At 30.9% G+C, this 21,128-nt stretch overlaps 4 protein-coding genes and 2 pseudogenes across 4 annotated transcripts; all 6 read left to right on the top strand.

The window, feature by feature from the left end:
• Nucleotides 1-529: 529 nt before the first annotated feature.
• LOC122523678 (cytochrome P450 9e2-like) lies at nucleotides 530-2,884 on the top strand. The gene has a single exon (XM_043645595.1). The coding sequence runs from the start codon at nucleotides 604-606 to the stop codon at nucleotides 2,245-2,247; it is 1,644 nt and encodes a 547-aa protein (XP_043501530.1). The 5' UTR covers nucleotides 530-603; the 3' UTR covers nucleotides 2,248-2,884.
• Nucleotides 2,885-3,033: 149 nt separating this feature from the next.
• Nucleotides 3,034-5,582, top strand: LOC122523680 (cytochrome P450 9e2-like). The gene is given in 2 exon segments (XM_043645596.1): nucleotides 3,034-3,508; nucleotides 3,510-5,582. Coding segments are annotated over 2 exon segments (1,623 nt in total). The 5' UTR covers nucleotides 3,034-3,433; the 3' UTR covers nucleotides 5,058-5,582.
• A 133-nt stretch (nucleotides 5,583-5,715) lies between these two features.
• On the top strand, nucleotides 5,716-7,607 carry LOC122523210 (annotated as a pseudogene).
• Nucleotides 7,608-9,069: 1,462 nt separating this feature from the next.
• Nucleotides 9,070-10,585, top strand: LOC122523209 (annotated as a pseudogene).
• Nucleotides 10,586-12,170: 1,585 nt separating this feature from the next.
• Nucleotides 12,171-17,464, top strand: LOC122523208. Its single transcript, XM_043644864.1, has 2 exons — nucleotides 12,171-13,951; nucleotides 15,362-17,464. The coding sequence occupies exons 1-2, from the start codon at nucleotides 12,318-12,320 to the stop codon at nucleotides 17,046-17,048; spliced, it is 3,321 nt and encodes a 1,106-aa protein (XP_043500799.1). The 5' UTR covers nucleotides 12,171-12,317; the 3' UTR covers nucleotides 17,049-17,464.
• Nucleotides 17,465-18,453: 989 nt separating this feature from the next.
• LOC122523681 (cytochrome P450 9e2-like) lies at nucleotides 18,454-20,214 on the top strand. The gene has a single exon (XM_043645597.1). It carries the CDS (start codon nucleotides 18,563-18,565, stop codon nucleotides 20,168-20,170), a length of 1,608 nt encoding a protein of 535 aa, XP_043501532.1. The 5' UTR covers nucleotides 18,454-18,562; the 3' UTR covers nucleotides 20,171-20,214.
• Nucleotides 20,215-21,128: the final 914 nt, after the last annotated feature.

Genomic DNA, 21,128 nt, shown 5'->3' with positions numbered 1-21,128 from the left:
ACTAATTATAAGCAAAGATAAGAAATCGTTAAAACCGAATACGTAAGCCTCATGATTAAATCTAAAGAGAAATTATAAATTTCTAGTATAATTTATATTTTTATTATTTAATTATACAAATCGAATAAAAGTCACATGAAATTTCGCAACATTTGAAATATGACAATGCGATGTTGAGTAAACATAAAAAAAAAAAAAAAACAAGAAAAAAAAACATAAAATACGAATTTTCCTCTAATACCAATAACTTCAATCATTAAATAATGTTAAGTAAATATTGACAATTAAAAAAAAAAGAAAGAAAAAAGTAATCACGGATGATAATAAAAATGTTATATAAAAAAAAACTGGTATTATTTATTTAAATCGATGATACTACACGACCTATACGTATAAATCAAATAAAACGAAATAAAAGGAATAATTGAAAAACATTAAAATGTGTTTTATAGTAGTTGATTTTCAATTCTCCATAGACGACGTCGATTACGTAATCAACATAAACTGATATATTAACGTGTAAGAAGAGAAGAAACATCAGTCTGCTATTAACTCCCGACGGTGAAACATCTGTTCCATCAATCTAATATTCTAAAATTAACCATGGAGGATTGGACTATGATCTTGGCATTCGTGATAGTGATATTAAGCATTTACTATTACGCCTTTAAGGATTTGAATTATTTCAAGAAGTTAAATTTACCATACATCGAACCATGGCCTGTACTGGGCAGCATGGGTCCAACGATATTTCGTCAAAAAACGATGGTAGATTTAATCGTCGATGCTTACAAACGATATCCCCAAGCAAAATACATTGGTTTCTTCGATTTGGGTACGCCGGTATATTTCATACGGGATCCGGAATTAATTAAAAAAATTGCTATCAAAAGTTTCGAACATTTTCCGGATCATCGTGGTTTCGTAGACGAAGTGCAGGATCCGATATTCGGAAAGAATTTATTTTCATTGCGGGGCGACAGATGGAAGGAAGCTAGGACCATATTGACGCCTGCGTTTACATTGAGCAAATTAAAGGGCATGTTCAAGCTTATGAGCGATTGCGGAGCGGATTTTACGGAATTTTTGGCAAAAATGCCTAAAGAAAAGAGGACGATCGAAATGAAAGACGTATTCACGAGATTTACCAACGATGTATTAGCCACTTGTGCGTTTGGCATAACTATCAATTCGATGAGAGATAGAAACAATGATTTCTACGTTCTCGGTAGAAAGGCGACTAATTTCGATGGTATCAAATCATTGAAATTTTTCCTATTGAGAAGTTTCCCAAGGATCACGAGTTTACTCAATCTCAGATTGATACCCGAAAGCACAGCTAAGTTTTTCGAAAAGGTTGTCAAAGACGTGATCGACACGAGAGACAAATATAACATCGTTAGATCGGATATGATACAATTGATGATGGAAGCTAGAAATAAAAAAGCCGAAATGGGACAAGAATTGCCATTGATAGAAATAGTAGCGCAAGCTTTTATCTTCTTTCTGGGTGGCTTCGATACGGTATCAACGGCAATGTGTTTCACTTGTCACGAAATTGGCGTCAATCCTGATATACAAAAGAGATTGCAAGAAGAAATCGATGATGTCATTGAAAAAACTAATGGAAATCCGACATATGATTCTATTAACAACATGCAATATCTCGATGCAGTGATCAACGAATCCCTTAGGAGATATCCAATTGCAATTTTTCTTGACAGAGTATCCGTAGATGATTACGAATTACCACCGTCATTGCCAGACGGCAAGCCGATCTTATTGAAAAAGGGCTCGAACTTATGGTTCCCAGTGTCTGCATTCCATTACGACGAGAAATATTTCGACAATCCGTACAAATACGATCCGGAAAGATTCATTGAACGTACCAAAGAGATTAATAATTCTGGTGTTTATTTGCCATTTGGATTGGGACCAAGAATGTGCATTGGCAATAGATTCGCTTTATTGGAAATGAAAGTATTGATATTCCATCTGTTGGCTAGGTGTAATTTAAAACCTAACTCGAAAACATTAATTCCAATGCGATTATCGAAAAGAACGATAAACCTTAGCGCCGAAACTGGCTTTTGGATGGATTTTGAGGAAAGAAGTGATATTCATCCTGCTTTGAAAAATTTTCAATCATCTAGTAATACTGTTAATGACAATCATTCGAATACTAATTGTAAAATTGATTCGACTGCTAATGGCGTCAGTAATGGTTGTTGTCCGATTAAAGCTTAACATTTTCACGAAATTAATGAGTAACGGTATTAATATTAATTCATCTTTTGTAGATACGCGTTCGAAATATTAGATAAATCGAATCTCGATTACGCGTAGCATTGTTTAGAGAATTACAGGCAAATATGATATTATGACTGTAATTAATATGCTAACTAATATGCTAATCAAATTGTGTGATAATCGTTTTTTAAAATAATAACAATATAAGTAAATATACATTATTTTATTATTTACAATCAGCGAAATGAAAATAATATTATCGTTATTATTGTTATTATCGTGATTAAAACCATTAATCCTATTCAATTGTAAAAAGTAATGATCGTTATTTACGTAAACACATGATTCATTTGATAAGAAAAACACACACACACTTGTAACGACGGAAAAGTTTTTTTTTTTCGTCAAAACATTCTCATTTGTTATCTATTGCGATACGATAAGAAAATTAACAGTAATAATATGTATTTCAATTTTTATAAAACAAAGCCAAACTAAATTCCCATTTTTATTAATTAATATAAACAAATATTATAAACGTCTAATATGTATAATAAAAGAAATAAATATGCCCTTGTTTACAATTACTATATCAAATTATGTTAAAAAAAAAAAAAAAAGATAATTGCAGAAATTTATTCTACGCTTTTAATAAGAAAGAAATGAATATATATAAACATTAATTCTTTTCTACAAAAAAAAAATACTAATAAATAATAATCAATCATATATTTCCTTAAACTATATTTAATTCTATCATTTAAAAAATAAAGAAAAGAAAAATAAATATTTGAAATAACATATACATACTCTCGTCAATTTTATATTGGATAATATAAAAGTAAAAAAAGAAATGGGAGAAAGTGTAAACGTTTAGATTAACTTTTGAATGTTGGAATCTAAAAATATACGATCACGTCAGCAACATGGATGTCTATATTTAAAAGAGTACGCAGAAGAAACGTCAGTCTGCTATAATTTCTCAGCAGTGAAACTTGTTTGGTTCTATCTCTCTCTCTCTCTCTCCCTCTCTCTCTTTATCTCTCTTTATCTCTTTTGGCTTGTTTTTTCTCTCGTACGCATTTAGACGCGCGCGCATGCACACGCACGCGACACACACACACACACCCACTTACATTACATTACATAGATCCTCTATTTCCATTTAGTTTTGACTCGTGAAATGGAGTTGTCGTGGACTTGGATAATAGCATTTGTGCTAGTGATAATTAGCACGTATTTATATTTGTGGAATGATTAGTTACTTCAAGAAAAGAGGCATACCGCATATAGAATCATGGCCAATATTGGGCAGCTTTGCACCAATATTTGTAATGTTGAAACCAACGGCCGAATTTGTCATCGATATGTACAAACGTTATCCTAATGCAAAATACATTGGTTTTTACGATACGAGTAATCCGATCTTATTGATACGTGACCCCGAATTAATCAAATTAATCTCGGTTAAGCATTTTGATTATTTCCCGGAACACCGTAGTGTCGTGGAAGAAGGATACGATGAACTTTTTGAAAGGAATTTATTTTCGTTACGCGGCGACCGATGGAAGGAAACGAGAATGATGTTGACACCGACATTTACATTGAGCAAATTAAAGGGCATGTTCAAACTGATGAACGAGTGCGCTGCTGATTTTACCGAATTCTTATCGAAAATGCCAGACGATAAGAGAACTCTTGAAATGAAAGACGTATTAACCAGATACACCAACGACGTAATAGCAACTTGTGCATTTGGCATAACCATCAATTCGATGAAAGATCCGGAAAACGAATTCTATCTTTTGGGAAAAGAAGCTACTAATTTTGGTCTTTTGAGAACATTTCAATTCTTTCTGTTACGTAGTCATCCAAAATTATCACGTCTCATCAATGTCAAGTTCGTATCGGATAAGGTTGCTAATTACTTTAAGAATATTGTCAAAGATGTAATTGACACGAGAGATAGAAATAATATTGTTAGATCGGATATGATACAATTGATGATCGAAGCTAGGGATAAGAAGGCTGAAATGGGACAAGAATTACCCCTAATACACATAGTTGCACAGGCATTCACTTTCTTCTTTAGCGGATTTGATGCTATTGCTAATTCAATGTGTTTCACTTGTCACGAGATTTGCGTCAATTCGGATATACAAAAGAGATTACAGAAGGATATTGATGAAATTATTGAAAAAACTAATGGAAATCCAACATACGATGATATTAATAACATGAATTATCTCAATGCTGTGATAAATGAATCCCTCAGAAGATATCCTATCGCTATTATGCACGACAGAGTATGCGTTCAAGATTACGAATTACCGCCAACTTTACCAAATTATAAACCATTCACTATAAAGAAGGGCATGAACGTAATGTTCCCAGTTTATGCGATTCATCACGATCCTCAATATTTCGAGGATCCTTACAAATTTAATCCTGAAAGATTCATGGAAAATGGCAAAGACATTGCCAATTCTGGAACCTATTTTCCATTCGGATCGGGACCTAGAATGTGCATTGCTAATAGATTCGCTATATTGGAAACAAAAGTATTAATTTTTCATTTATTGGCAAAATGTAATCTAAAGCCTTGCTCAAAAACAGTTAATCCGATAAAACTTACTAAAACAGGAATACACATGAACTCTGCAAATGGTTTTTGGATTTATTTGGAGGAAAGGAACGATGCACATCCAGCCGTTAAAAACCTTTTACCCAATAGCAAAATTGATAATAATAATTATAATAATTCTAATGCCACAATTAAAGCATTTACCAATGGCGTTGCCAAATGATCATACGATCAAAGATTAAAATAATAAATATACATTTAATGATTATAAATGTATTTTACCTTACATTATATAATACATTTTATATATATATATATATATACACCTGGATGAAATGTTATATGTACCAAATTTCAATTATCTATTTAACCATCGTATACTATTCTATAACACGCAATAGTGTTTCTAATTACACGCAACTATGAGTAGATCGTATTCTAATCGAATTTTATATCGTTTTAGATAACAAGATAAGTGTATCAGTTACTTTTTCTACTAAATGTACAAAATATATATTATTATAAATATTGTGTTTTTTTCGATACGGGGTGTCTGATTCTTTTCCATCGAGAAATTTTTATCTCGTATCAATTTTCTTTAATTAAATTATTTTTAAGCAATCATTTATATTTAACATACGGTTTACATTTTATAACGAATAATATAATTTCTTAATCATAAATTATCTGAAACTATGTATATGAAATTAACGCAGAAAAGTGCAATTAAACGATTAATTGATGCTCACATAATTGTTTCTATTTATACTTATGTAACAAAACAACATTTTAAAAAAAAACCAAAACAAAACAGAAACCAAAGTTAATATTTTTTTTAATCTAACAATAGATTCGTTCTTACCAATAATAATAACTGTAAAAGATTATGACTATAATCACAATGTAATGAATCATAATGAAAACAGTATCGGTTGATGTTTTATTCGAATAAAACGATTACGTCACGAGGATAAATTAATCACGCAAGTTAGATTAAAATACGAGTTTATGAGAGTAGACATCAGTTTGCTTTACCTTCTCGTTGAAGAAACATCTCTGCATCTTTGTCTTTCCCCACTCCCATCTAGATATTTATCAATTATTCTAACTCAAGATGGAAACGTGGACAATGATTTTGACCTTGCTGATAGTGATACTGAGCATATTATTACGTGATATATAACTACAATTATTTCAAAAGAATCGGTTTACCATACTTAAAACCATGGCCATTATTGGGTAATTTGGGTCCAGTATTATTACGACAAAAAACATAGCCGAAATATCTGTCGATGCGTACAATGTACATCCTAAGGAAGCAAAGTATATTGGTTTTTTCGAAACAATTAATCCAGTATTAATAATTCGTGACTCGGAATTGATAAAAACGATCACGGTTAAGCATTTCGATCATTTCCCGAATCATCGAGGTTTCGTCGATGGAGGACAGGATCTTTTATTTAGAAAAAATTTATTTGCACTGAGAGACGATAATTGGAAAGAAACCAGGAATATTAAGTCCCGCGTTTACTTTGAGTAAGTTAAAGGGTATGTTTAAACTTATGAACGAGTGTGGCGTAGATTTTAACGATTATTTATCTAAAATGCCACAGAAGAAAAAACCTTAGAAATGAAGGATGTCTTTACGAGATATCAAATGACGTTATAGCAACATGTGCATTTGGAATAAGTATAAATTCGATGAAAGATCGTAACAATGATTTTTACGTTAATGGTAGAAAAGCAACTAACTTCGATGGTTTCAAATCGTTTTTATTCTTTTTAATCCATTCCTTACCATTAATCTCAACTACTTTTAAAATCAAGCTCATACCAGATGACATTGAAAATTTTTCATAAACGTTATCAAGGACGTTATCGACTAGAGAAAAACAGAATATCGTACGAGCAGATATGATACAATTAATGATGGAAGCTAGGGACAAGAAAGCTGAAATTGGGGAAGAATTATCATTGATCGATATAGTTTCACAAGCATTCAGTTTCTTCTTCGGTGGATTGACAGCGTCTCGGCAGCAATGTGTTTCACTTGTCACGAAATTGGTGTCAATCCTGATATACAAAAGAGATTACAGAAAGAAATCGATGGTGTTATTGAAAAAACTAATGGGAATCCAACTTACGATGCCATCAACAGCATGCAATATTTAGATGCCGTGATAAACGAGTCCTTACGAAAATATCCCATTGCAGTTTTTCTTGATAGAATGTGTGTCGAAAACTACGAACTACCACCTGCTTTACCAGGTGGCAAACCCTTCTTACTAACAAAAGATTGGAATATCTGGATACCAATTTTCGGAATCCATCACGATCCCAAATATTACGAAAACCCATACAAATTCGATCCTGAAAGATTTTTGGAAAAGGGCAAAGAAATTATCAACTCTGGTTATTACATGCCCTTCGGATTGGGCCCTAGAATGTGTATCGGTATCAGATTCGCTTTATTGGAAATGAAAGTTTTGATTTTCCATTTGTTAGCAAGGTGCAATCTAAAACCTTGCTCGAAGACATTGAATCCAATGAGATTATCTAAAAAAGTAATAACCATGACCGCTGAAAATGGTTTTGATGACTTTGGAGGAAAGGGATAATGTTAATCCTTCGGTTAAAAATTATATATCTAATAATACTTCTAATAATAAATCTAATAATACAAATGATGTTTCTTCTAATAATGTTAGTAATCATGCTGGCAAAAGCCTAATATGTTCAGATATAATAAAGAAAAATTTGATATCACCATAAACTCATTTATTACAGTTTTGAACATTTTACTTTGTTTATTAACTCTAACAGAATATTGTAATTATTCTAGAAAATCGATAGACGATTTCCTTATAAATAACGCTAAGGAATTCTTCTTCTTCTTCTTCATTCTTTAATTTAGGCAAGTTGCCTGTTTCGTAACGACGTTTTTCTGCCTATTGCACTGTTAATTGTCGCACCATCGTTTTCGTGGGCGCCCCGCACTTCTGCGGCCAATCGGTGATTTATCCCGTGCAATTCTGCTGATTCTTGTTGTCCATTCTGCTAATAGACAGAGTGTCGTTTCTATGAGCCGCAAATTTTTTTTACGTTGGGTAGGGAGCTAACCTGATCCAACAACCTTCCTCCTTTTCCCGGGCTTAGGACGGCAACATGATCGCTGACCTTGATCCGTCCAGCGATCATGCAGGCGGAGTTAAAGAATTGCTTAAGGAGCTAAGGAATTGTTATCGTTATTTGTCATGTGTGGGATGATGTGGGTATGAGTGTGTGAGATTTTATTGTAGAATGATTATAGATACTTAGACGATCTTAGAATCGATGTAAGACGATTATAGATACTTACTATTTTATTTTTTTTCATCTCATTTTTTCAAACTAAACTTAAATATTATTAACTAAAATAAAATTACAATATAATACATAAAGTAAATTTTTCGTATATATAGATACACACGTGGATGAAATGTTTATGTACTGAATTTCATTTACCAATTTAATCATCGTACATTACTCTATAACGCCGTAATCGTGTTTCGAATTACACGCAACTATAAGTAGATGGTATTATAATCGAATTTATATCGTTTTAGAGAAAATAAGACAAGTGTATCGGTTACCTTTTCTACTAAATGTATACAATTTATATTATTATAAATATTGTGTTTTCTCGATACGGGGTCTGATTCTTTACCATCGAAAAATTTTTATCTCGTATCAATTTTCTTTAATTAAATTAAATTATTTTTTATATAAATAAAATAATTAATTAAATTATTTTAAACAATCATTTATATTTAACATACGGTTTACATTTATATAACGAATAATATCATTTCTTAATCATAAATTATCTGTAACTATGTAATCAAATATTAACGCAGAAAAGAGCAATTAAACGATTAATTGATGCTCACATAATTGTTTCTATTTATACTTACGTAACAAAACAACATTTTAAAAAAAAAAAAAAAAACAAAACAGAAACTAAGATAATATTTTTTAAATCTAACAATAGATTCGTTCTTACCAATAATATAATAACTGTAAAAGATTATGACTACAATCACAATTTAATTATTCATAATGAAAAAGTATCGGTTGATGTTTTATTCGAATAAAACGATTACGTCACGAGGATAAATTAATCACGCAAGTTAGATTAAAATACGAGTTTATGAGAGTAGACATCAGTTTGCTTTACCTTCTCGTTGAAGAACATCTCTGCATCTTTGTCTTTCCCCACTCCCATCTAGATATTTATCAATTATTCTAACTCAAGATGGAAACGTGGACAATGATTTTGACCTTGATGATAGTGATACTGAGCATTTATTATTACGTGATATATAACTACAATTATTTCAAGAGAATCGGTTTACCATACTTAAAACCATGGTCATTATTGGGTAATTTGGGTCCAGTATTATTACGACAAAAAACATTAGCCGAAATATCTGTCGATGCGTACAATGTACATCCTAAGGAAGCAAAGTATATTGGTTTTTTCGAAACAATTAATCCAGTATTAATAATTCGTGACTCGGAATTGATAAAAACGATCACGGTTAAGCATTTCGATCATTTCCCGAATCATCGAGGTTTCGTCGATGGAGGACAGGATCTTTTATTTAGAAAAAATTTTTTGCACTGAGAGACGATAATTGGAAAGAAACCAGGAATATATTAAGTCCCGCGTTTACTTTGAGCAAGTTAAAGGGTATGTTTAAACTTATGAACGAGTGTGGCGTAGATTTTACCGATTATTTATCTAAAATGCCACAAGAAGAAAAAACCTTAGAAATGAAGGATGTCTTCACGAGATACACAAATGACGTAATAGCAACATGTGCATTTGGAATAAGTATAAATTCGATGAAAGATCGTAACAATGATTTTTACGTTAATGGTAGAAAAGCAACTAGCTTCGAAGGTCTTAAATCATTTTTATTCTTTTTAATCCGTACTTTTCCATTCCTCTCAACTATGTTAGAATCAAGCTCATACCAGATGACATTGAAAATTTTTTCATAAACGTTATCAAAGACGTTATCGATACTAGAGAAAAACAGAATATCGTACGAGCAGATATGATACAATTAATGATGGAAGCTAGGGACAAGAAAGCTGAAATTGGAGAAGAATTATCATTGATCGATATAGTTTCACAAGCATTCAGTTTCTTCTTCGGTGGATTTGACAGTGTCCGGCAGCAATGTGTTTCACTTGTCACGAAATTGGTGTCAATCCTGATATACAAAAGAGATTACAGAAAGAACGATGGTGTTATTGAAAAACTAATGGGAATCCAACTTACGATGCCATCAACAGCATGCAATATTTAGATGCTGTGATAAACGAGTCCTTACGAAAATATCCCATTGCAGTTTTTCTTGATAGAATGTGTGTCGAAAACTACGAACTACCACCTGCTTTACCAGGTGGCAAACCCTTCTTACTAACAAAAGATTGGAATATCTGGATACCAATTTTCGGAATCCATCACGATCCCAAATATACGAAAACCCATACAAATTCGATCCTGAAAGATTTTTGGAAAAGGGCAAAGAAATTATCAACTCTGGTTATTACATGCCCTTCGGATTGGGCCCTAGAATGTGTATCGGTATCAGATTCGCTTTATTGGAAATGAAAGTTTTGATTTTCCATTTGTTAGCAAGGTGCAATCTAAAACCTTGCTCGAAGACATTGAATCCAATGAGATTATCTAAAAAGTAAACCATGACCGCTGAAAATGGTTTTTGGATGACTTTGGAGGAAAGGGATAATGTTAATCCTTCGGTTAAAAATTATATATCTAATAATACTTCTAATAATAATCTAATAATACAAATGATGTTTCTTCTAATAATGTTAGTAATAATTATGCTGCAAAAGCCTAATATGTTCAGATATAATAAAGAAAAATTTGATATCACCATAAACTCATTTATTACAGTTTTGAACATTTTACTTTGTTTTATTAACTCTAACAGAATATTGTAATTATTTCTAGAAATATCGATAGACGATTTCCTTATAATAACGCTAAGGAATTCTTCTTCTCTTCTTCATTCTTTAATTTAGGCAAGTTGCCTGTTTCGTAACGACGTTTTTTGCCTATTGCACTGTTAAATTGTCGCACCATCGTTTCGTGGGCGCCCCGCACTTCTGCGGCCAATCGGTGATTTATCCCGTGCATTCTGCTGATTCTGTTGTCCATTCTGCTAATAGACAGAGTGTCGTTTCTATGAGCCGCAAATTTTTTTTTACGTTGGGTAGGGAGCTAACCTGATCCAACAACCTTCCTCCTTTTCCCGGGCTTAGGACCGGCAACATGATCGCTGACCTTGATCCGTCCAGCGATCATGCAGGCGGAGTTAAAGAATTGCTTAAGGAGCTAAGGAATTGTTATCGTTTATTTGTCGTGTGTGGGATGATGTGGGTATGAGTGTGTGAGATTTATTGTAGAATGATTATAGATACTTAGACGATACTTAGAATCGATGTAAGACGATTATAGATACTTACTATTTTATTTTTTTTTTCATCTCATTTTTTCAAACTAAACTTAAATATTATAACTAAAATAAATTACAATATAAATACATAAAGTAAATTTTTCGTATATATATACACACGTGGATGAAATGTTTATGTACTGAATTTCATTTACCAATTTAATCATCGTACATTACTCTATACGCCGTAATCGTGTTTCGAATTACACGCAACTATAAGTAGATGGTATTATAATCGAATTTATATCGTTTTAGAGAAAATAAGACAAGTGTATCGGTTACCTTTTCTACTAAATGTATACAATTTATATTATTATAAATATTGTGTTTTCTCGGATACGGGGTGTCTGATTCTTTACCATCGAAAAATTTTTATCTCGTATCAATTTTCTTTAATTAAATTAAATTATTTTTTTATATAATAAAATAATTAGTTAAATTATTTTTAAACAATCATTTATATTTAACATACGGTTTACATTTTATAACGAATAATATAATTTTTAATCATAAATTACTGTAACTATGTATATCAATATTAACGCAGAAAAGAGCAATTAAACGATTAATTGATGCTCACATAATTGTTTCTATTTATACTTACGTAACAAAACAACATTTAAAAAAAAAAAAAAAAAAAAAAAACGGAAACCAAAGATAATATTTTTTTTAATCTAACAATAGATTCGTTCTTACCAATAATATAATAACTGTAAAAGATTATGACTATAATCACAATTTAATTATTCATAATGAAAAAGGTATCGGTTGATGTTTTATTCGAATAAGACGATTACGTCACGAGGATAAATTAATCACGCAAGTTAGATTAAAATACGAGTTTATGAAAGTAGACATCAGTTTGCTTTAACTTCTCGTTGAAGAAACATCTCTGCGTCTCTGTCTTTCCCCACTCCCATCTAGATATTTATCAATTATTCTAACTCAAGATGGAAACGTGGACAATGATTTTGACCTTGGTGATAGTGATACTGAGCATTTATTATTACGTGATATATAACTACAATTATTTCAAGAGAATCGGTTTACCATACTTAAAACCATGGCCATTATTGGGTAATTTGGGTCCAGCATTATTACGACAAAAAACATTGGCTGAAATATCTGTCGATGCGTACAATGTACATCCTAAGGAAGCAAAGTATATTGGTTTTTTCGATACAATTAATCCAGTGTTAATAATTCGTGACTCGGAATTGATAAAAACGATCACGGTTAAGCATTTCGATCATTTCCCGAATCATCGAGGTTTCGTCGAGGAAGGAGAGGATCTTTTGTTTAGAAAAAATTTATTTGCACTGAGAGACGATAATTGGAAAGAAACCAGGAATATATTAAGTCCCACGTTTACTTTGAGCAAGTTAAAGGGTATGTTTAAACTTATGAACGAGTGTGGCGTAGATTTTACCGATTATTTATCTAAAATGCCAAAAGAAAAAAAAACCATAGAAATGAAGGATGTCTTCACGAGATACACAAATGACGTAATAGCAACATGTGCATTTGGAATAAGTATAAATTCGATGAAAGATCGTAACAATGATTTTTACGTTAATGGTAGAAAAGCAACTAACTTCGAAGGTATTAAATCATTTTTATTCTTTTTAATCCGTACTTTTCCATTCCTCTCAACAACGTTTAGAATCAAGCTCATACCAGATGACATAGAAAATTTTTTCATAAACGTTATCAAAGACGTTATCGATACTAGAGAAAAACAGAATATCGTACGAGCAGATATGATACAATTAATGATGGAAGCTAGGGACAAGAAAGCTGAAATTGGAGAAGAATTATCATTGATTGATATAGTTTCACAAGCATTCAGTTTCTTCTTCGGTGGATTTGACAGTGTCTCGGCAGCAATGTGTTTTACTTGTCACGAAATTGGTGTGAATCCTGATATACAAAAGAGATTACAGAAAGAAATCGATGGTGTTATTGAAAAAACTAATGGAAATCCAACTTACGATGCCATCAACAGCATGCAATATTTAGATGCCGTGATAAACGAGTCCTTACGAAAATATCCCATTGCAGTTTTTCTTGATAGAATGTGTGTCGAAAACTACGAACTACCACCTGCTTTACCAGGTGGCAAACCCTTCTTACTAACAAAAGATTGGAATATCTGGATACCAATTTACGGAATCCATCACGATCCCAAATATTACGAAAACCCATACAAATTCGATCCTGAAAGATTTTTGGAAAAGGGCAAAGAAATTATCAACTCTGGTTATTACTTGCCCTTCGGATTGGGCCCTAGAATGTGTATCGGTAATAGATTCGCTTTATTGGAAATGAAAGTTTTGATTTTCCATTTGTTAGCAAGGTGTAATCTAAAACCTTGCTCGAAAACACAGAATCCAATAAAATTCTCAAAGAAAGGATTATTTGGTATGACATCTGAGAAAGGTTTTTGGATGACTTTAGAAGAAAGGGATAATGTTAATCCTTCGGTTAAAAATTATATATCTAATAATACTTCTAATAATAAATCTAATAATACAAATGATGTTTCTTCTAATAATGTTAGTAATAATCATGCTGCAAAAGCCTAATATGTTCAGATATAATAAAGAAAAATATGATATCACCATAAACTCATTTATTACAGTTTTGCACATTTTACTTTGTTTTATTAACTCTAACAGAATATTGTAATTATTTTTAGAAATATCGATAGACTATTTCCGTATAAGTTCTGCTAAGGAATTGTTATCGTTTATTTGTCATGTGTGGGATGATGTGGGTATGAGTGTGTGAGATTTTATTGTAGAATGATTATAAATACTTAGACGATACTTAGAATTGATGTAAGACGATATATATATATATATACTTACTATTACGATATATACTTACTATTTTATTTTTTTTTCATCTCATTTTTTCAAACTAAACTTAAATATTATATAACCAAAATAAAATTACAATATAAATACATAAAGTAAATTTTTCGTATATATATATATATATATATATATATATATATATATATATATATATACACGCGGATGAAATGTTATATGTACTGAATTTCATTTACCAATTTAATCATCGTACATTACTCTATAACGCCGTAATCGTGTTTCGAATTACACACAACTATGAGTAGATGGTATTATAATCAAATTTTATATCGTTTTAGAGAAAATAAGACAAGTGTATCGGTTACCTTTTCTACTAAATGTATACAATATATATTATTATAAATATTGTGTTTTTTCGATACGGTGTCTGATTTCTTTTCTATCGAAAAATTCTTGCCAGTTCTCAATTTGTCGTTACGAATTGAATTATTTTTAAACAATCACATTTCTAAAACATACGGTTTACATTTTATAACGAATAATAGTTTTTTAATTATAAATTATCTTTAGCTATGTATAATCAATGTTAACGTAGAAAAGTGCGATTAAACGATTAATTGATACTACCTTCATTGTTTCAAATTATAATTACGAAAAAAGAAAAAAACAGAAACTAACCAATAAATACAATTAATGTAAAAAATGAAGACATTATGAGAGAATATAAATATTATTTACTGGATTGTTTTTTTTTTTTTCATTTAAGTATACGAATACGACACGACGATAAATTATTTACATAAATTGTATTAAAATACGTCAATGGCTACGGCGCGGTGACAGAACTAGTTTCTGCTCGATCATTTAAGTCAAGCAACCCTGAATACGATTAGTACTCGGATGGGGTGAACCGCTTGAGAAAACCGATGGGTAATTTGACGCCAAGATCTCCGCCAAATTGCCATCTACAACTGATCCCAAGCCCAGATAAAAGGAGAGATATAGAAAAAAACTAGAAATATAGCAAAAAACAAAGCAATAATAACAGGACGAAGAAGACCTAATAAAAAGAGGATAATAAGAATAAAATTAGAATACGAGTTTATGATAGAAAACTCAGTTTTATTCAACTTCTCGGTGAAGAAACATCTCTGAATTCTGTCTTTCTACCTTCATCTAGATACTTATCAATTATTTTATCTGAAGATGGAAGCGTGGACAATGATTTTGACCTTGGTGATAGTGATACTGAGCATCTATTATTACGTGATATACAACTACAATTATTTTAAGAGAATCCGTTTACCATACTTAAAACCATGGCCATTATTGGGTAATTTGGGTCCAGCATTATTACGACAAAAAACATTAGCTGAAATATCTGCCGATGCGTACAATGTACATCCTAAGGAAGCAAAGTATATTGGTTTTTTCGATACAATTAATAATCCAGTATTAATAATTCGTGATTCGGAATTGATCAAAACGATCATGGTTAAGCATTTCGATCATTTCCCGAATCATCAAGGTTACCTCGATGGAGGACAGGATCTTTTATTTAGAAAAAATTTATTTGCACTGAAAGACGATAATTGGAAAAAAGCTAGATCTATGTTAAGTCCTACGTTTACTTTGAGCAAGCTAAAGGGTATGTTTAAACTTATGAACGATTGTGGCTTAGATTTTACCGATTATTTATCTAAAATGCCACAAGAAGAAAAAACCTTAGAAATGAAGGATGTCTTTACGAGATATACAAATGACGTAATAGCAACATGTGCATTTGGAATAAGTATAAATTCGATGAAAGATCGTAACAATGATTTTTACGTTAATGGTAGAAAAGCAACTAACTTCGATGGTTTCAAATCGTTTTTATTCTTTTTAATCCATTCCTTACCATTAATCTCAACTACTTTTAAAATCAAGCTCATACCAGATGACATTGAAAATTTTTTCATAAACGTTATCAAAGACGTTATTAATACTAGAGAACAACAGAATATCGTACGAGCAGATATGATACAATTAATGATGAAAGCTAGGGACAAGAAAGCTGAAATTGGAGAAGAATTATCATTGATCGATATAGTTTCACAAGCATTCAGTTTCTTCTTCGGTGGATTTGACACTGTCTCGGCAGCAATGTGTTTCACTTGTCACGAAATTGGTGTCAATCCCGATATACAAAAGAGATTACAGAAAGAAATCGATGGTGTTATTGAAAAAACTAATGGGAATCCAACTTACGATGCCATCAACAGCATGCAATATTTAGATGCCGTGATAAACGAGTCCTTACGAAAATATCCAATTATAGTTTTACTTGATAGAGTGTCTGTCGAAAATTACGAACTACCACCTGCTTTACCAGGTGGTAAACCCTTCTTACTAAAAAAAGATGGGATTATCTGCATACCAATTTACGGAATCCATCACGATTCCAAGTATTTCGAAGACCCATACAAATTCGATCCTGAAAGATTTTTGGATAAGGGCAAAGAAATTATCAACTCTGGTTATTACTTGCCCTTCGGATTGGGCCCTAGAAAGTGTATCGGTATTAGATTCGCTTTACTGGAAATGAAAGTTTTGATTTTCCATTTATTATCAAGGTGTAATCTAAAACCTTGCTCGAAAACCCAGAATCCAATAAAATTCTCGAAGAAAGGATTATTTAGTTTGACAGCTGAGAAAGGTTTTTGGATGACTTTAGAAGAAAGGAATGATGTTAATCCTTCGGTTAAAAATTATATATCTATCAATACTTCTAATGTTAATCCTAATAATAAAAATGATGTTTCTTCTAATAACGTTGGTAATGATTATGCTGCAAAAGCCTAATATGTTCAAATATAATAACGAAAGATATTATATCAGGATAAATTAATCTATTACATTTTTACACATTCTACTTCGTTTTATTACTTGTAACAGAATATTGTAATTACGCAATATTACATATGGGATTATATTTTATAATGGAATAAATTTTCTTATTAAATAATAATACTAGTGTATATATCAGATCTAAATCATATGTAAATATTATTTTTTTATTACGAAAATGATGCATCTACAAGAATAACTATCGTTATTCTCAACAAAAACATCTCTCTTTCTCTATTTTTTTTATGATCATATAGAAATATTTATTTTGATTGAAAATATTATCTCATCGATCGACTAAATTTTATTTTCTCTTCAAAATCACGTGTAAATATTCTTTATTCGATAAGTAAATAACATACGTCACAATACCCATTAGCGAAAAAATTATTTTTACATTTAAAATATTTCCTTTATTAGCGTTAGCGCGATAAAATATGAGAGTAAAGTAAATGAAATCCACGTGGAATAACTAATAATCGATACTGGATAACGTAGATAAAAGATAGAAACTTATCAAACATATGCCTTAACTATCGATCTTCAAATTTCTTATCGTTAAAACGAATAACTATAACGAACAATTTATTAACGTAATTTAATTTGACTATAAATTTAACGTTAATAATTTTAATTTAAATAATTAATGGAAATAATTACTTAAAGAAAAATTAAATCTCATTGTATTATCGATCGTAAGAACATTGTAAAAAAGATTAACGGGGATAAAGAAGAAATAAAGAAAAAAAGAAAAAACGTTATTTGCCAAGGATAAAACAAACTAATAAAACGAGTTACAAAAAAGTAGAATTACATTGAATAATAATGACCAAAGAGATATCTACAATAACTACATCATTCAAATTTCAAGCCGCACCTTTAACATGCATGACAATGCGAAAACAATTTGTTTTCCTTATCTAGCTAAACGAAAACATATTAATTAATGCGAACTGAATTCCTTTCACGTATAATCATTTTAAATAAATTATTTGCACATTCTATATATATATATATAAATAAAAAAATTATCAATATTAAAAAGGTTTCGGAAAAATCTTATAAAATTGAACAACAACAATTGTATCGATTTTAATAATAAAACGTTCGGTCATATGTCGAAATTTAAGATTAATTTTATTATAACGACTTTTCGATAATTATTGCGTAACAATATGAAATTTTGTCGAATATAATGTAAAATGATTCAAATTTTGATGAAATAATGATCAAATCAAAAAAATATAAATATCGTAGAAAATTAGAATCTTGTAACGAATAGTTCATTTAACTTCAATAAAAGAGGATTACGTAAGTAACAGAAATTTGTATTAAATGGTATATAAACTCGAATACTCATGTGAGTATAAGTCAGTCGTCAAGCAACTCTCGTTGGTGAAACATCTCTGAATCATACTTTATTCTTGTATATATCAATCCTCTCTGTTCAACTTGTTCAACGCAACAAGATGGAGGCTTGGGCTATGATATTGGCCTTCGTAGCAGTGATATTAAGCATTTATTATTACGTATTCAAGGATTTAAGTTATTTTAAGAAAATTGGTTTACCATTTCCGGAACCATGGCCATTATTGGGAAACATGGGATCAGCATTTTTACGTAAGAAAACGATGGCAGAGATAACATTAGATGCTTACAACTTAGAACCGAAAGCCAAATACGTCGGTTTCTTCGATTTGGGTAATCCAGTTATAATAATTCGTGACCCTGAATTAATAAAAACCATCGCTGTTAAAAGTTTCGATAGTTTTCCGGATCATCGATCTTTCGTAGACGAGGTACAGGATCCATTATTTGGAAAGAATTTATTTTCTTTACGAGGTAACAGGTGGAAAGAAACGAGAACTATGTTGACACCTGCATTTACATTGAGCAAATTGAAGGGCATGTTTAAACTGATGAACGAATGCGGCGCAGATTTTACCGAATTCTTATCGAAAATGCCAGAAAGTGATAAAACTATTGAAATGAAAGACGTGTTCACTAGATACACCAACGACGTAATAGCCACTTGTGCATTTGGCATAACTATCAATTCGATGAGAGATAGAAACAATGATTTCTACGTTCTCGGTAGAAAGGCAACCAATTTCGATGGTATCAAATCATTGAAATTTTTCTTGATTCGTAGTTTCCCATTAATTACAGGTTTATTGAATATGAAGCTTATACCGAGTAGCGTTAGTAGCTTTTTCCAAAACGTTGTCAAAGACGTTATCAATACCAGAGAACAAAATAATATCGTACGCGCCGACGTGATACAATTGATGATGGAGGCTAGGAAAAAGAAAGCCGAAATGGGACAAGAATTATCATTGATGGATATAGTTGCACAAGCATTCATTTTCTTCTTTGGTGGATTTGACAGTGTCTCGACAGCAATGTGTTTCACTTGTCACGAAATTGGTGTCAATCCTGATATACAAAAGAGATTGCAAGAAGAAATCGATGATGTCATTGAAAAAACTAATGGAAATCCAACATATGAATCTTTTAATAACATGCAATACCTGGATGCTGTAATAAACGAATCCCTTAGAAGATATCCAATCGTTGTTTTCCTCGATAGGCTTTCCGTCGAGGATTACGAGCTACCACCAACATTACCAGGAAGTAAACCTTTCGTATTAAAAAAAGGCACGAATGTTTGGTTCCCAGTTTACGGGCTCCATCACGATCCCCAATATTTCGAAGATCCTTTCAAATTCAATCCTGATAGATTCATGGAAAATGGAAAAGAAATTGTCAACTCTGGTATCTACTTGCCATTCGGATTGGGACCTAGAATGTGCATTGGTAATAGATTCGCTTTATTGGAAATGAAAGTTTTGATTTTCCATTTGTTAGCAAGGTGCAATCTAAAACCTTGCTCGAAGACATTGAATCCAATGAGATTATCTAAAAAAGGAATAAGCATGACCGCTGAAAATGGTTTTTGGATGACTTTGGAGGAAAGAAATAATATTCATCCGGCTCTTAAAAATTTCGTAGCTTGTAATACTGGTGATAATAAAGCTGTTAATGAAATTAGCAATGGTCATGCAGTTAAAGCTTAGGACGTAATCAAAATATAAAAGTAAAATCATTGTATTACTGTAAATTCGTATACAATTTTAATACACCAAAATGCATAGACATGTATAGGTAATTGTGATAATTGACTAACGATAAATAGAAAATTTGTAAACATTTATTTTATTGCGAAAAATATATTTTTTACAAATTTTCGAAATAATACATTGTCATAATCACTGATACATATTTACAAGTATGTATTAACGAATAGATTGCATTTATATATAAAGCCCGGTTTAAATTTGTTTTTAATGAAATATAAAATCTAATATTTCTTTACTGTATTATTTTATTGGTTAAGCTTTGTTTAGATATATTATATAACTGCTTAAATTTTTCTATATATGTGTATACATAATTTTTTCACAGATAAACTCTTTTTTATTATTATGTAATATTACTAATTAAAAATGATTCTTTTATTCGTTTTCATATATTTTTTGTTTCTTTTCCTTCTTTGATCTATCGTATAGGAAAAAAATAATCTGATAGATGTTTGTTGATACCGTACACGTCAAATGATAAGTCACGGTCATTTCAATATAGTCTTTATTTGAAAGGAAAATGTATTAACTGTGTTAGAAAACAAAGTCATTCTCACAATAAAATACAATTTCGTTTAAAAAAATATTGAATTTTCTTTGTTTTTTTTCCACACGCTTATATAACATTAATTCATTTCAACTATTATTTGCTACTAATTAAAATACGGTTATATTATATATTCATCTAATGAATAGAACTTTTGAGTAAGCACAAAAAAAGTTTCGGTTATAATTTATTAACGAGAATGAGATAATTAAATAATATCAACACACAGAAAACGTAGCTTATCGATTATCATCATAATTTTCTCTATACGAATAATAATATATATTTTATTTAAAAATAATTACTCGTAAAAAAAAAAGAATACAAATGGTCACGTTAAATCAAATT

Source organism: Polistes fuscatus, unplaced genomic scaffold, assembly GCF_010416935.1.
Source record: "Polistes fuscatus isolate 324 unplaced genomic scaffold, CU_Pfus_HIC Scaffold6, whole genome shotgun sequence".
NCBI classification, from domain to species: domain Eukaryota; kingdom Metazoa; phylum Arthropoda; class Insecta; order Hymenoptera; family Vespidae; genus Polistes; species Polistes fuscatus.
This window is presented reverse-complemented; position numbering and strand designations above follow the sequence as displayed.